This window comes from Myotis yumanensis, unplaced genomic scaffold (genome assembly GCF_028538775.1).
Source record: "Myotis yumanensis isolate MYYU_CA2020_CCGP unplaced genomic scaffold, mMyoYum1.0.hap1 SCAF_16, whole genome shotgun sequence".
In the NCBI taxonomy this organism is placed as follows: Eukaryota; Metazoa; Chordata; class Mammalia; order Chiroptera; family Vespertilionidae; genus Myotis; species Myotis yumanensis.
The window spans coordinates 49,900,313-49,917,188 of record NW_027223767.1 but is presented as its reverse complement, the minus strand read 5'-3'; the positions used below and the strand labels follow the sequence as shown (position 1 = coordinate 49,917,188).

Below are 16,876 nucleotides of genomic sequence, written 5' to 3'. Positions count from 1 at the left end.
TTTACCCTGCTTGACTTCTTTTTCTAGTTTACTGCCTGTCTCCCAGCCGGAATGCAATAAGCTCCAGGAAGCACTGGCTCACTGCTGCAGCTCCGGCGCCGGGCACCCGGCACATGCCAGACGCTCAGTAAGCATTGCGAGGACGGATTCCTCCGGCATGTGTGTGTGAGCTGATTTCCGCTGGAGCTGAGTTTTAGTAACGCCAGGCTCGTTCCCAGGCAGCCTGGAAGCAGGAACCCGCGGAGCAAATGTGAAAGCTGGAAGCACAAATGCCAGATGGGGAGAGGCAGGCAGGTGGAGAAGGAAGTGTTGTAAAAAGTGGACCACGCCCGCCCCACGGCCTTCGTGGGGGAACCAGCAGTTTTGTGGGTGTGATGGCAGTTTCTCCCAGCCAGGGGATAAAGGGAGGCTGAGGAGGTAGGTAGAGATTCAGACAGCCAGGCAGGCCAAGCAGGACCTTTTTACAAGGCTATTAAAGCATGAACTTCAATATTGAGTTCTAATTCCAAGAAAGGTTCAAAGTAGAGCAAGCAGTGTTTGGAAACAGCTAAATGTTGGCTGAGTTACTTTGTTGACAGGCAGCGTGGTAAGTGAAAACAGAGCCGAATGAATGTTAGTGATTATTGGTCATATTAGTGGTTGTTTCTTAATGAGTGCTATTTTTAGGAAAAGCATAATTACCTAGAAAAACATGTCCCTGGGGATGTTGGCTGTTTCAAACAGGAGATCGTCATCAAATCAAGGTCTTACCATCTTAGCTTTACTGATACAGGCCAAGTCTTCAGGAGGGAATAAACTGACCCCTCCTCCCCCAAGCACTCGCTTTAACCCAAATGAGGAAGAGGATGGCAATCGCATGTGCCTTTTGGGCTCCAGGTTGGAAGGGAGTCTCCTGGATCCCTCCCTGTCTTAGTCCCAAGACCTCAGAGGGAACCCAGGCGTCTCCATGGTGACTGCAATAAGCTTCTCAGGGGAGCAAAGCCAGGTCCACGGCTCTGGGATTATGAATAACAAAGTCAGCACCGTTCTGTGGCATTGCTTTGCGGCTGGACTCCAGCCCTGTGCCTGACCCAGAAGGATAGGAAAAGGAAGCTGCAGATTTCCACGGCCCCAAATAAACACAGCCTGCTCGGGCCATCTGGTGCCCTGGATTCTGGGGGAGGCGGGGGGAGAGGATGAGACGTTACCCTGGGATGGAGAGCAGCTGCCAGGCTCCTTTCCCGTGGTGCTGCGGTGAACCATCCAGAATAGAGGCCCTTCTGGGAAGAGCAGGTGAGAGGTGCCACCTGTTCTCTAAAAGGTGGGCACTGAAGGCGGAGCCAGCCTTCCTTCCCTGCTCGGTCCTCCAGAGGCTGAGACTGCTTCAGGCACCCGCCCTTCTCTATGGCCTGTGAGTTGGGGTATCACCCAAATTGGCTCTTAAAACTCAACATTAGCCCAAGTAGTTTGGGGGCTGGATCTCCAGTTTGGGGGCGTGCAGGATGCAGCCGATCAATGTTTCTCTCTCATTGATGTTTCTCTCTTTCCCTTCCTCTCTGAAATCTATCTATATATATATATTTAAACCCCTCAACATTACATGGAAGTAGGGAATGCTCAGTATCACATAGTGGGATTGGGTCAGGTCTGGGTTCAAATATTTCTATGTGACTTTGAACTACTAACTTAACCTCTAAGCCTCAAGATCCCCTTCAGTAAAAATAGAGATTTTATAGCTGCCTGTCAGCAGGCAACAAGAATTAGCTGCTACTAAGGCATGCTAAGTGTGTACAGGTTTTTTGAAGGCATTTCCTTTTACTTTCAGAGAGCTGATGGCTTTTATCTTTTTTCCCTGCGGCACTGGGGTGGGAAGTCCAGCCTGACTAGCTGTATTCCACACCTTCCCTTCTCCCCTGAGCGGCTGGGCAGGCAGCACTGAGCATGCCCCTGGCATGGGTGGGCAAAGCTGCCCCCTTCCTGGAAGCCGCTTCCTTCTCTGCCTAGTTGCCTGCAAACACCGCGAGGCTTTCAGCTCAGGGTGTGCAGGGCGGGCAGGCAGGTCTGTTTCCTGGGATCATGGGAAGGGGGACCAGTTTGGTCTCGGGGAAGGTTGTCAGTCTGGGAGGAGGGAGACCCTGGGGAGGCGGCCCAGTAAGGATCAAATGGTGACGGGAAGGAAGAGGCAGGAGAAGTATTTCCAGAGGGGAATTTGAAGGCGACGGACGGGTGGCTGGGTAGAAGTCACCGCTTCCTTTGCTCCTCAGTGCAACTGCTCTGGTGTCTCACCCACAAGGTGCTCTCACCCCACTGGGGCCAGGTCACAGAGACAGGAAAACCGACAGCCTTTGCATGCTGGGCAGTTGGGTTAAAAAGCAGTCACACCAATTTGGGGCCTATTGTGGACTCCCCACACCACACCATCCTCACCTCCAGGGCCCAAGGGAGGTTTCCCCTGGCTCCTTCAGGAAGGGAAGGGGTGTAGTGGGGAGCTCCCCGAGCTGACCTCCGGGGGAAGGTTATGGGAGCGTTTCCCTGTGGGATTGGGACCCACAGAGCCCGCAGAATTTTCTATGTGGCGAAGGCAGTGAGAAACTGAGCCCCCAAAGATTCGGGAGCCTTTGCTTTGGTTTCTGAAGTCGAAGCTGTTGGCAGGTGTGTGTTGGGAGCTGCAAAATCTGTCCAACAAGGAAGGTGCACCCAGCATGGGGTGCCCTGCCCGGCACGTGACCCGCACAGCTGGCACTCAGTGAACACGCAGCTCCCGAGGCCTCCTATCAGGCCTCCTAGCTGCCAGTCGTGCGGGGATGGGGTTCAGGAAGCCCTCTCTCCCCAAAGCTAAGTGATGGAGGCGGGTGTGTGAGACGCACAGACAGCACAGGGGTCGGGCCATTTCTGCTTTTAGAATACTGGTGCATTTTTTATTAAAGAAGAGAATAAAGCATTTGCAAATATATTTCTCTCATGTATACTTCAAAGGTGATGCTGGTGGGCTGCTACAGAACTGGGGAACAAACAGGCAGGAGCCCTTCCCCCACCCCCGCGCACCCCACCCCTCCCCCCTAGATGACCAACACGTGGAGGGCTGGGAGCTGCCCAGCTCCAGAGGACAAAGGGCTCCAAGGTGTGTGGCCGGAGGATGGCCGACAGCTCAGCACAGTGCCGCCCAGAGAGCAGGAGGCGCCTCGGGGGCGGTCGGCGGGTGTAAGACCTCTGCACCCCTTAGAAACAAGTAAGGCATGAAGGTTCCCGCTGGGCTCCCAGCGGAGGCCGGGCCACCGCCTTCACTGGGCTGTCTGGCTCCTCCGATTTCTTGGGTCTCAGGTTGGGTGGCAGAGACAGGAAGCCCTAAAGAGGGGCTCAGGTCAAGCTGGGGACCTTGGCATCTTAGTTGCAGCTGGACTTTCTAAAGCCCTAACCAAAGATTAACCTCTGACCCCTGGGTCCTCAAGGCCCCCACATGGGCAGGAGGCTAAGAGCAGGCTTTTTATGGGAAGGAGACCTGTTCTCCATCCGGGTCGCATTTCAAAACCGGTCAGTGTGGGGCGAGTCTTGGGTGAAGGGGTGCAGGGGTGGACGCTGGGCCCACTGGCTGTTGCACGTGCCCAGGACATTCTGGGGGAGCAGGTGTGACTGCTGTGGGGTCAGCTGTGGGGAGCATGGGAGTGAATGAGACACGTTATGGTCCCTGAGGTGGGGCAGGCAGAGGCCAAACTCAAGGAGTTGCAGGCGGGGTGCAGAGATGGGGGGCTCCCCACTGCCCAGACCCCTGCAAGGCTTAATGCCCAGAGGCATTTCCGGGGCTGGAACCCCAGGAGGCTGGCTCTGAGGGAAGCGGTGCACCGCTCGTGTATGGCTGCGAGGGGTTCTGTTCCCCTCCTCTGATTGGCTACAGATCTGCAGGGGGCTGAGGGTCTCCAGGGAGAAGGCCACCTCACTAGGGCTGGAGTGGGGGGGGGGGCAGGCTGAGGCTCTCTGCTCTGCATGGCAGGGCCATCTCTGACCTGGGTAGGACCCTAAGGGTGGGACAGCTGGTGCTAAGGGAATGACAGTGTCACAGCTGGGGAGAAGCAGTGGGTGGTCAAGGAGACCCCAGGAACCGGCCACAGCTGGCTCTGGGGTCCCCCTTCAAGTGTTTCCAGTTGTGGCAAGGGGTCAGGGGGACCTTACATTGCAAATCTCTCAAAAAAACCCAAACTTTGGGGCAAAACAAAACAACAACTGGTCCAGATGGCTTAGAAGCCTAGCCACGAATCTAGGGTCAGAAAGCTGGGGGGCTGGGAACCGCCAGGGAAGGGGGGACGTTTGGCTTTGAAACTCGGAGCTGTGCCTTGGGCTGACACAGGACGGTGGGGGGCTCTGGGAGGCCAGGCATGCTGGCATGCGGATCACCCCCACACCTGCGGGCAGCAGCGGTGCCCCCTGCCCCGCCCCGAGAGTTCTCTGGAGCGGCCTCCACTGGGATGTATTGCTGCCAAAAGGCGCCCTCACTCACCAGAGGCAGCGGGCCCAGGCTCGAGGGGCCCATGGCCCGCCTGGGGGAGGCTGCAGGACGGCAGAGGCTCACTTGCTGCTGAGCGTCTTGACCTTGGTGGCATTGATGTCGGCCTTGGTCTTCTGGATCCTGAAGAAGATCTCCTTGAAGAGCGCCTTGTACTCGGGCTGGCTCTGCTCCAGCCGCTTGTCCACGGCCTCCACGTGCTGGCTCAGGCTCTTCTCGCCCGCCCTGGCCTCGCCCTGGCCCTCCTCGCTGCCCCCCAGGTCCCTCCACGAGCTGTCCCGGGAGATGGGCCGCGAGGTCTGCACGCCCGTGTGCCGCACGCCCGCGCGGTGCTGCCGGCACTTGTTCAGCAGCTCCTCGTACTTCTCGAGCAGCGCGTGGTACTGCTCGTCCACCTCGCGCAGGATGGACATGCCCCGCTTGCGCACGCTGTTGGCGTGCAGCGTGAGGTTGCCCGCGTGCCGGCTGGCGGGGTCTTTGGCCACGATGGCGTTGAGCGCCGTGTCGCTGCAGCTCTTGCGCACCGCGTGGCTGGGGGAGGTGGCCGGGGAGGAGATGCCGTCCTGGGCCCCGAACTCGTCCCCGCTGCCTGGCTGGGGGTCATCGGCCTCAGGGGCCTGGGTGAGGGGGGCCAGCAGGGCCTCGGCCAGGTGGTCCTCCCGGCCCAGCAGGTAGGTCTTGGCCTGCTTCATCTGCTGCAGCTCCAGCAGCTCGGCCTCCAGCTCCTGCACGCGGAGGCGGCAGCCCTCCATCTCGCTCAGCTGCTGCTCCAGCTCCGAGTACTCCTGCAGCACCGAGGCGAACTCGCGCTCCGCCCGCTCCTTGCGCTGCCGCTCCTGGCTCACCTGGGAGCGCAGCACTCCCACCAGCGTCTGCAGATTCTCATTCTCTTGCTCCAGGGGCCGGGGGCCCAGCTCCAGGGAGGAGCTGTGCAGGCGGAAGGCATCGGTGCACCTGGGAAAGAGAGGGGGGCAGGCGGGCAGAGGCCTTAGTCATGGGCAAGGCCCGGGAGCCCAGCCCCGGACACTTCCATCTTTCTGGTCCACTGAGCTGCATATTCTGCTTGTCCCTCTAGATGCGCTCTGGCCCTTCGCCCCCTGACCTCAAGGGACTGCTTCAGCCAGGTTGCCTGGCTCTCCTGAGCTCAGCCCATGGGAGGGATGGGCAGCGGAGGGCGGGAGTGGGAGTGGCCGAGGCGGTGGGAATGTCTTCCCTAGGCTCCTTCCTGGTCAGTGCAGGCCAGGCAGCACCCTCCATGCCTTCCAGGTTCCAGGAACCTCCCTGCCCTGGCCCCTTTGGGCCTAGGCCCTAGGGTAACGGCTCCTCACTATGGCAACCCCCAGGCGCTGCAGTGTCCGCCCCTCCCCGCTCCTATGCCTGGTCCACACCTCTTTTTAAAAAAATATATATTTTATTGATTTTTTACAGAGAGGAAGGGAGAGGGATAGAGACTTAGAAACATCAATGAGAGAGAAGCATCGATCAGCCACTTCCTGCACACCCCCTACTGCGGATGTGCCTGCAACCAAGGTACATGCCCTTGACCAGAATCGAATCCGGGACTCTTCAGTCCTCAGGCCGACGCTCTATCCACTGAGCCAAACCGGCCAGGGCTGGTCCACACCTCTTTAGCAGTCGCCCCTCAATTACTCTGAGAGGCACTGTCGTTTGCCAGGACGCTTATTGAAACACCCTCTAAATACACCGCATGTATTACATCAACCAGTCATCTCCTTGAGGTTAATGGGAACTGAGGTGTAGTGTTAACCCTCCTGGCTTACTAACAGGTGATCTGGGAAGGACACCTAACCGCTGGGTTCAGTTTCCTCATCTGAGCAGCGAAGATGATAAAACACCTCCGGGTACTGCCGTGACCATTAAGCTGCTTAGCAGGGTCATGGGCTCATGGCCAGGGCTCGGTGAACGCCAGCTGCTGACTGTCAGCAGCAGGACCAGTCTCGCCAATAGCCCGGACGACGCACCAGCTCTCCTTGCCCACCTCTCCCTGCTCTCCTGTTGGCTGGCATCCTGGGCGCTCAGACACGAGTGGCGCCCTCACCTACCGGGGGCTGCTGGTGCACAGCTCCTTGAGGCAGGGGAAGGTGTGGATGGTGCGCCTGCGCTCCCGCTTCTCCCGGCGCACTCTCAGCTGCTCCAGGCCCCGAAGCTGCTCCACCTGGGCCTGCAGCTCCTCCACCTGGGCCTGCAGGCGCTCAACGGTCTCCGTCAGCCTGGGGGGTTGGGGGTGGGGGACACGCAGGGGAGGGACTTTAAGGGGAGGGGCCAGCTCTCCTCAGGCAAGCTCACTACCATCCCAGGTCCCCAGCCTGGGCTTCTGGGAGAAGGAGCAGGTGTCAGACCCCTGGGTCCCTATGGCCACAGCACTCCCAGTCCTCGCTGCCCCTCCTCCCCACGATCCCCCACCCGGCCCTCACCCGTGGATCTTCTGCTGCGCAGCCTTACTCTCCAGCACCAGCTTCTGGTTGGTCAGCTCCAGGTCTCGGGCTGTCAGGTCCAGCTGCTCGTACACCTTGGCGTGCTGCTCATTCACGTGCCGCAGTGTGTCCAGCTGTTTGGTCAGGTACTGGGGGTCGGCAGGGGGTGGTGGGTGAGTGACCTTTCAGAACAGGGTTCGGGAGAACGTCTCTGCCTGGGCTCTCCTCCCACTTCTAGGAACAGGTGTGCTTTGGGGGTGGAGACAGTGCAAGAGGGCTGCCCGGATGCTGCGGGGGCGGGCCTCACCTCAATCTCCTGCACCTGCTCCTCGTTGGTGGCGTACATGTGCTGCAGCGACGCCTCCAGCTCCTTGTTCCTCTCCAGCAGCGTCTTCCCCAGCTCAGCGGCCAAGTGCAAGTCTGGAGGGAGGGGCGGAGGGTGGGAGAAGGGACGAGCAGTGTGAGAAAGAAGCCAGAGGACCCCCTTTCATGTTCTGAGCATTCATTCTGAGCGGGGCCTCGGGGACCCCAAGGCGACCAGGACACAGGGGCTGAGTGGGGAGCCCCCACTTGGGAGGGGATGCAGGCCAGGAGCGAAGCCTTTGCACTGGCTGTTGCTTCTGCCTGGAATGTCCTCGCCCCACACCCCCCAGGGCTCATCCCTGTCCGCCTTCAAGTCTGTGCTTCAATGTCACCTTCTCCAGGGGACTTTTCCCAACTATTGATTTTAAACGGCACCCTCCCCTTTCCCGCACTCCCTCCCCACTTAGCTTTTTCTCCTTAGCACAGATCACCACCTAACGCACCAAACAGCTTGCTCACTTACCTTGTTCGCCTCTCCTGACTATCAGCTCACAGGGCAGGGGTTTTGCCTGTTCCTTCTCTGATAGCCCCAGGACCTAGATCAGTACCTGGCACCGAGCAGGTGTATTAGTCTTGCTTGAAAGAGCAAGTGGAGAGTGTGATGAGACCCAGGGGCAAAGCGACTTGGACGATGAGGGAGAGCTCGTCTGGGGCCTGCGGGCGGCTGGCAATGGGCAGCCTCGGAGTGGGGCTGGGAGGGGACCGGGAGCCACTGATGGGCTGCCCGCTGTGGCGGGGCAGAGGGGCTCGCTGCGTTTTAGAGTTTGGTTGAGGCTTCAGAGCTCTTTGGGGTAACAGCCTTATTCTATGGATGACAGGCCAGAGAGGGAAGAAGGACTTGCCCAAGGTCCCCAACTGGTCGCAGCCACGTTGAAAGCAGAACTCAGGTCTCCTGTCCCAGTCGGTAGCATGTGGTCCTAGTGGCGCGAGCCCCTCTCTGAAACCTCCTTTCCCTGGGAAACGAGCCGCCCTGTTCCCCCCACAGCGCTGATCCTTGTGTCTGCAGGACTGGAACCGCCCTCCCCATCCCAGCCCGAGGCACATGAACACCTGTCAGAGCTGGGAGGGGACCTGGCCTGGCTTTAGGGGGCTGAGTGGTGGGGAAGGGGAGGGGCCTATTTGATCGCTCTGCCAAAATGCCATCCAGGAAAGCTGGGTCCTTGTCCCACGATGAGGCCCTCAGTCCCAGTGGTCGGCAAACTGCGGCTCGAGAGCCACATGCGGCTCTTTGGCCCCTTGAGTGTGGCTCTTCCACAAAATACCACGTGCGGGCGAGCACATACAGTGCGATTGAAACTTCATGGCCCATGAGCAGAAGTTGGTATTTTGTGGAAGAGCCACACTCAAGGGGCCAAAGAGCCACATGTGGCTCTCGAGCCGCAGTTTGCCGACCACTGGTCTAGGCTAATGGTATAAATCCCAACCAGAGGCGTGAAGGCAGCTCTGACAGGGCCGAAGGGATTTGGTCCAGGGATCGAGCTGGGTACTTTCCAGACAGTGGTGGTTCTAGGACCCCTAGAGCAGCGGTTCTTAACCTGTGGGTCGTGACCTCTTTGGCGGTCGAACGACCCTTTCACAGGGGTCGCCTAAGACCACCCTGCATATCAGATATTTACATGACAATTCATAGCAGTAGCAACATGACAGTTATGAAGTAGCAACGAAAATAATTTTATGGTTGGGTCACAACATGAGGAACTGTATTTAAAGGGCCAGAAGGTTGAGAACCATTGCTAGAGGATGGAAGACCTCTATACTCCCTCCTGGCAAGTTTAAGAAATACAGTGGGTGCCCTGGCCGGTTTGGCTCAGTGGATAGAGTGTTGGCCTGCGGACTGGAGGGTCCTGGGTTCGATTCCGGTCAAGGGCATATGCCTGGGTTGTGGGCTCGATCCCCAGTAGGGGGCGTGCAGGAGGCAGCCAATCAATGATTCCCTCTCATCACTGATGTTTTTATCCCTCTCCCTTCCTCTCTGAAATTAATTTAAAATATATTAATAATAATAATAATTAAAAAAAGAAATACAGTGGTTTCAGCGGGCTACTCCCTTACACCCGACAAGCCGGGGGGGAGGGGGTCCCCTCTCAGAGAGCCCCAGAGAGCAGTGACTCCAGGTGGGCATTTGAGGGCAGAGCCTGGGCTTTCTTCCAGCAGCTGGGGGAGGACTGACCTCCCCTGAGAAAGCCAGAGGGGACTCTGACCAGCCACCAGGCCTGGACCAAAGTCCTAGCCATCCGTCCACTAGGAACAAACCTGAAGTCTGCTCCCACACAGAGGTGAGATTTTAAGAAAAGTTTAAAACAGGCAGCATGCAGCCCCCAGGCTGGACCTAGGCCAGGTGAGGGGGGTGGGGGCTGTGCCCAGATGTCACCCAGAGGAGTCCCTGGTTGAGGAATGCAAAGCCGCGATCCTGGCGCAAGGCTGCAATGACAGCGGCTCAGCCTGGACAAACAAGCCGCTCTCCTCAACACCTTCCCCGCCTTTAGACAAAATACTCGCTCAGACAAATCTCAGCGCAGAACCATTAGCCTTGAGCCATTCATTAACCTCCTGACGATGATGCCAGGAAACACTAGCTGCCTGACAGGAACCCAGTGGGGCAGTGAGGACACTTGTGGTAGGAATGTATCAGCTGTAAGTTGGGCAAGTCTACAAAGCGAGAGGCTAGATGTTAGGGCTGTGAAACTGCAGCCCTGCTCTGCTGAGTGCTCAGGGGAAGTCGGGAGCCCAGCAAGACCACCCCCAGGGCCACACTCAGCAACCTGTCCTCCCTTGGGAACTGTCAGGTAGTCTGTAAAGAGGCCATTGCTACTGATGTCGCCTGGTGTGAGAGGACAGGCTCTGTGGGTGGCCTGCGTAGACCCCTGCAGAGTCCCAGGGCTCAGAGGGGGTGAGGAATGGTCATGAACTCGGCCCTCTCTGCTCGTCCTCCCAGGTGAGCGTCTGAAGTCACACTGTAGACCAGGGACTGGCCCCGGAAGGCAGGGACTGTGACCTGGGCCCCCAGTGACTCAGGAACGGGGAAGAAGGAACAATAGCAGCTCTTGGGGTTGAGGAGAACCGCAGGGACTGCCACAGGGAAACGGAATCATAATGCAAGCTCAGCTGGTCCAAGCTGCCAGGAGGGATCTTGAGAAAGGTCTAGAACAGCGGTTCTCAACCCGTGGGTTGCGACCATCGGAAAACACATATAGCATATCTGATATTTACATGACGATTCATAACAGTAGCAACATTACAGTTATGAAGTAGCAACGAAAATAATTTTACGGTTGGGGGTCACCACAACATGAGGAACTGTATTAAAGGGTCGCGGCATTAGGAAGGTTGAGAACCACTGGCCTAGAAGGTGCAGGGCCAGGGACTGAGTGGAGCCAGTGCCGGGGAACGGAGGGCTCCAGGGAGGGAGGCCTGGGAGTGGGAGAAAGGGGGAGCTGGCTAAGCCAGAGGAATGAGCAGCCAGCCACAACCAGACCACTGGACCAAGCCAGGGAAGGCACAGAGCCGCCTGGCACTTCCCCGGCCTGGACCCCGGGTTTCTGGGTCTCCTGCAGTGGCTTCAGCGGTTTCCCCCAAATCAGCTGAGGTGCTGCCCAGGAGCAACGCCCCGGAAGCCTGAGAGGTCATGGCCATGAGATGGGGGTGTCTGAAAAGAAATGCTGAAATCCCGCTGCGCTCACTGATTGGGGTCTGGTGGGGCCCCACAGACTCCGGAGCAGGAAAGGGACAGGGGACAGGCACAGGGAAGGAGAGACCAAGATAAAGGGGGGGTCGGGGGGGAGGCCATCTACCACCTGGCAGGGCTGCGGGTGTCCTGCTTACAGGCTACAGGGCCTGAATGTCAGGAACTCTGTGTCCACAGAATTGGGGTCCAGGCACCCGATCTCAGTGCCACACCAGAGCTCTTCGCCGGAGGCTGAGTCTCAAGGTCAGGCGCCCAGGACTTCAAATCTGTGACTCAGCAGCCCCGTCTCAGTGGAAAGAGGCCCCCACAGGTCTGCGATGGGGAGGAGTGCCAGTGCTTACTAATTCATGGCGTTTTCTATTTTTACACGTGCTGGCCGTGGGCAGGGGGCAGGGAGAGCCGAGGGCCTTGCTATTGGGAACAACAGCATCGAAGTCAGACAGGATCTTGGTGGCCAAGCTCTGGGAAGTGAGGCTGGGGCCTGCCCTAAGGTGGTGCTGCTCCAGAACCAGGCTGGCTGGGCAAACTACTTCCTGGACACTAAGGGGCACCTAGGGAGCAGCTGGCAGAGAACTGGGGAACTGGGTGTAGAGAAGGGGGGCACAACAGGCATTTGATCCCCAATGGGGGCCGGCTTTTGGCAAACACTCATGCCACCCTCCAGCTCTCCATGCTGGCCCCACGGGGGTAGTGCCCAGTACTTGTGCCTGGGACTTCCTCCAACCCCACCCCAGCACTCTAAGCCCCACTTCCAGTCACGCATGATCTTCCCACGTTGCTCCATGCCTTGTGCAGGCGTCCCCTCCACCTAGAATGCCTGCCCTCCTCCCTCGGCCCAGGGAGTACCTTGCACCCTCAGCTCAGAGGGGCCTTGGGGTGTCTGCCTGCCACAGCACCTCTGCGGCTACCAAGGTTGCTAGTTTGATCTCCTTTCTGCCTCCTCTGCTGGAATGTGGAGTCCCCCCAGGGCAGGGGCACTCCCCAGGCTCAGCACTTATTGGTGTTTGGTCAAAAGCTCCGATGTCTTCTGAGACTGCCCCATTTCTGGTTTCCCTCCTGGTTCCAGGGCTCTGGGCACTACTGAGGCTAGGAGGGGGCCTGAGTGCTGCAGGCCAGCAAGGCCAGAGCAGGGGGCCAGCTGGGCCCATCCACCACCCTGGCCCAGAGCAGGCACCCAGCCCAGTGGGAATCTGGGCACCTCTCCCTCTCTGGGAGCAACACATCTCCCACCCTTACTCCCTGGCTCCTTCCCCCCACATCTGGGCCGGGCATGGCGCCAGACTTCCATAAGGGAGCAGGAAAGAAATGAGACAGCAGTAATATCAGCATCTGCCTCCCGGGAGGGGAGGCCATCTTCCAACCTTTCCTTCTGGGCCGCCTCTTCCATGAAGCCCTCTCAGTGCATCCTGTCACCTACACTCAATGACAAGCCCACCTCCACCTGGTCCACTAAGTGGGCCAGGGCTGGGCTATTCCAGTGGCCAGGATAGTGTCTGACCCGAAGTGGAGCCTGATAGGTGTCTGTGGGATGCAAAAGTAGTGGCCAGGGCTGGGAAGGGGTTGTCACAGCCAGTATCGGGCCTCTCACTCCAGGCAGGAAAGCTGAGGGGAGACTGGGGCATAGAGTACGGCAGGGTGCAGCCCAGCACGCGCAGTCCCACACTAGGCCTCAGAGGCTCTGATTACCCCACATTCCTGAGCACAAGGACTGAGCCTCATCTACCAGCAAATCTGGCCACGTGAGGATGTGGGTCAGGGCCAGTAACAAAGGCTCCAGGATCTGGGTAGATGTCTCCCTGAGGGCAAAGCCAGGCCTTGGGGGCCGTGGGTGGAGCCCCAGAGCCGGGGTGTCAGCACACATTCCATCAGACTTGTGTCCACACCCGCCCACCCGGGGGCTGTGGTCACTACTCCTGGACACCCCTCCAGCCCTGATCTCTAAGAATGAGGTGCTCTTGTGGGGAGAGAGGGTGGATTTGACTTCAGTCTAGCAGGCCTTGGCTCTGACCCTTCGGCCTACTCCTCCTTCCGGTCCTAACAGCCCGTCCCCTACTCTTAGTGATGTCACTTCGGCCACCTCATCACCAGCTTCTAACCCACTTCCAGTCGCCCTCGCAGCTCTCAGATGGAGGGGGGAGGTGGCTCCCTCTAATCTGGGCTCTTGCTCAGAATTGCCAAACCTGACCCCCAAACCATGAGCAGTTCGGGAGGGGGCGGGTTTTTTGGGGGGAGGACCAGGGGACTCCAAATCTTCACCTCTCCCCTGGCTGGGTGCCCGCACTCCTATCCCCTCCCTGGGTTGAGGGGAAGGGAGTTGGGGAAACTTTCTGGGAGTCTTAGAGCTCAGGAATTCTGGCAGGGAAGAAGGGTGTCGCTGGATTTGGGACAAGATCATTCTCCCCCCCCCCGCCCCCCCACTCCACCCCTCCCTGCAAAACAACCAAGGAGCCACCTCCCGGCCTCCAAAGAATTCCAGCCAGTACTCCAGGCCCCGGCCATACCAGGGGCCCTGGGCAGTGCCGGCCTCTAAGTTGGGGTGGGCGAGCTGGGTGAGGTATGCCCCCGTCCTTCGGGGAAGAGGAAGACTGTTCCCCCGACTTTTGCAGGTCTTCGCGGGCCCGGGCCGGTCTTCCAGGGCAGCGCGCCCCTTCTCTCCACGTCCCCATTCTCCGCACGCATCACCCATCGGAGTCCGGGCCGCGGGGTGCAGCTCAGCCCTCCCGGGGGTGACACCGCCCAACAATGGAGAAGCGGACAGAGGTCGCGGGGCGCACCTCGCTCTCCTGCCCCCTCCTCCGTGCTCACCCTGCTCCAGGTCCTGTTGGTCGTACCAGGGCTCCTCTTCCTCTGCGGAGAAGTCCTCCATCCCGGCGGCCCTCCGCATGGCCCTGCGGGGGCGGGCGGGCGCTGCGGCGGCGCGGCTCAGGGCCGCGGTGCGGGGCCCGGGACAATGCGGCGGAGGCGGGCCCGGGCTCCCGCGTCGCGGACTCCGGCTGCAGCGCCCCCGCCCGCGCTGCGCCCCTTCGCCATCGGCCGCTGACTCGGCGCCCACAGCGGGCTGATGCGCCGCGGCGATCTGGCCCGGCCGGGGTCCTGCGGAGCCGGGAACTCCGAGCGGCGGCGGCACAAAGGGTAGAGGGGAGGGGACGGCGGGCGATTAGGCGACCGGGAGGGCCCGGACCCGCAGGCAGTTCTGGGGAGCTAAGCGTGCGCGGGTGCCACGGCGGACGCGCCTGGCCCAGCTCCGGCCCGCGATGCCCCCGGCCCGCCCAGCGCCTCCCGGAGCAGCGGCTGCATCTCGGCCGGGTTTGCCCGGCGTTTCCCCAACCGACTAGACTAGAGCTTCCCCAACCGCCCGCTCCACGGGGTGGGGCCTGCCACCGCCGGCCAATCAGAAGGCGTATGCAAAGATGGAGGCGGAGCCTGGGGCGGGGTCTCCCTGGTGCCCTGGTCTGGCTGCCACTAATCTATGAACCCGCCCCTTCCCTCCAGGCTGGGCTCCTTCAGTTAGTTTAGGTCTCACTGTCTGAAATTATTTTATTTTATTTACCTGTTGTGTTTCTCTGGCTCTGGATCTCCTGACAGCAAGGAACTTATCTTTTGTTCACAGCTGGCTGCTCAGTGCCCAGAACAGGCTGGCTTATTGATACCTTCCATGAGTGAATGTTCATTGACAATGATGGTACCTGTAAGAGTTGGAATGTTTCAATGCCTGTGGCTAGAAACCTCAGGCCAGAAGAGGCGAGGTTTGAGGGTGTGTTACTTGCATTCTGGGCCTCCCTCTTTAAGGTTCCATTGCCCTCTCTTTGGGATCCAGATCCTATATCCTATATCCAGTTATACCCATTAAGATAAAAAAGTTTCACCTACCCAAGCATTCTTTCCTTAAAGGAGTTTTCAGACTCCAGCATTCATGTAACTCATTTTTATTTTATTTTTAGTTAATCCTCACCTGAGGATATTTTTCCATTGATTTTTAGAGAGAGTGGAAGGGAAAGGGAAAGACACAGAGAGAGAAACATCAATGTGAGAGAGACACATTGATTGGTTGGAACGGGGATCGAGCCTGCAACCGTTGCACCTGCCCCTGACCAGAATTAAACCTTCGACCCTTCAGTCTGCGCCGATGCTCTAACCACTGAGAAAAACCAGCAAGGACCATCTAACTCATTTTTATTAGGACCCACTATATCAGTGATGGCGAACCTTTTGAGCTCGGTGTGTCAGCATTTTGAAAAACCCTAACTTAACTGTGGTGCCGTGTCACATATAGAATTTTTTTGATATTTGCAACCATAGTAAAACAAAAGATTTATATTTTTGATATCTATTTTATATATTTAAATGTCATTTAACAAAGAAAAGTTAACCAAAAAAATGAGTTCGCGTGTCACCTCTGACATAGGTTCGCCATCACTGCACTAAATGCTGGCGCTACTGTTGAAATACCAGCCACCCTCCCTGTGCCCCAGCCCCAGGAGCAGTGCCTGGTAGGGGCGAGCATGTCACCAAGGCTGGATTCTCCTTGCTGCCTGAGCACTAGGCAGGGTCATTCCGGCTGGACACCCCCTAGGTCCCACGGGGCTGGGGTGGGTGGGGGTGGGCTGAAGCTGGGCAACCAACTCTGCCAGGTTTGTGGAGCTGCCCAAGGGGACAGAGGATGGAGGATGGAGGCCCAGGTGACTCAGAGCTGTGGATGCGGAGGGATGGGGTTCCTGCTGCACACCAGGCCCGTGCTGGGCCCTTTGCCCAGTTCCGTTCATTGGAACCCAGGCTCCTTGGCCAGTGGGATCACTCTTGTGCCTTCCGGGCTGATGTAGTCATATTTTCTAAACTATTGCATGAGGAGGAAGATGAGCTCTGCCTTTGAAGCAGGAAATTCCTTTGTCTTCCTGAGCTCCCAGCCAACAAGCCCTGGGATCCGTTTCAGGCCTTTTCCTCTCAGCAGAGCACAGAGCCACGGGCGGCTGGGACTTATAAATCAGCTGATCTTGGGAGCCCCACCCCCACCCCCACCCAGCCGGTGCCTCATCTGTGGGTCACACAGACCTATTGCACCGTGTTCCTTGTCAGGAGCGTCCAGACGCCACGTTGACCGACTCAACGTCCCCCAAGCCTTGGGCATTGTGATTCCCCTGCGGCCGATTTCACACGCCGGGGACCGGGAGCACTTCCCCAGGTCCCATCCGAGGAGCTCCGGGTCCTAGAGCCCAGATAGGGACCCGTGGGAGCTCCGAGCCGGATGCAAGGAGGCAAACGCCCTCCCGGTGGGTGGGCTAGGGACTCTGACGCCACCGCCTGCGGGCCCATTGCCTACCCCCAGCCCAGCCCACAGGAAATGACGGCGCAGGCAGTGCTGACGTTGAGGGTCTCGGTCACTCCCAGTCGCGCTCGGGAGGGCTAGGGTGCCCAGCCCGAGCCTCTGGGCCCCCGCCACCCCCCACCCCTCTCCGCTCCCCTCCCGCTCATCTTGGATTGAGGTCAAGGGATCGCGGCGCCGGGACACCTTCCTCGGGTGCCCCCACCCCTGCAGGCCTAGCTGTCCTCAGACATTCCCGCGCTGGGCACCGGCTGCACTGAATACTCTTGCCCCATCTGTCCGGAACCTCCCACCAGTCTGAGGTCAGTGCCTGGCTGGGTAAGGCGCTGGATATATTTGAATGAGTGAGGTCATCCGGTGCCCCTCCCTCCCCCCATCAGCCATCTGAATCTGCCCCCGACAAGGTTCTCACAGTCCCTGTGGTTGGGAAGTGCTTCCATATGTCTACCTTGAATCCCCGCAGTTAAACCTCCCAGGCCTGTCATTTAGGATGCATATGCTGAGTGTCCTCTGCGGCCTCACCCTACTCTTTTTTTTTTTTAAATCTTCAGGGGGCTGGGGAGGAGCCTGCAACCCAGGCACATGCACTTGACTGG

General features: G+C 58.8%; 1 protein-coding gene across 1 annotated transcript; it reads right to left on the bottom strand.

Moving 5' to 3' along the window:
- Nucleotides 1-2,868: 2,868 nt before the first annotated feature.
- On the bottom strand, nucleotides 2,869-14,277 carry CDR2L (cerebellar degeneration related protein 2 like). Its single transcript, XM_070394576.1, has 5 exons — nucleotides 13,766-14,277; nucleotides 7,220-7,332; nucleotides 6,913-7,061; nucleotides 6,541-6,708; nucleotides 2,869-5,431 (listed from the first exon to the last, which is right to left on the bottom strand). The coding sequence occupies exons 1-5, from the start codon at nucleotides 13,842-13,844 to the stop codon at nucleotides 4,540-4,542; spliced, it is 1,401 nt and encodes a 466-aa protein (XP_070250677.1). The 5' UTR covers nucleotides 13,845-14,277; the 3' UTR covers nucleotides 2,869-4,539.
- Nucleotides 14,278-16,876: the final 2,599 nt, after the last annotated feature.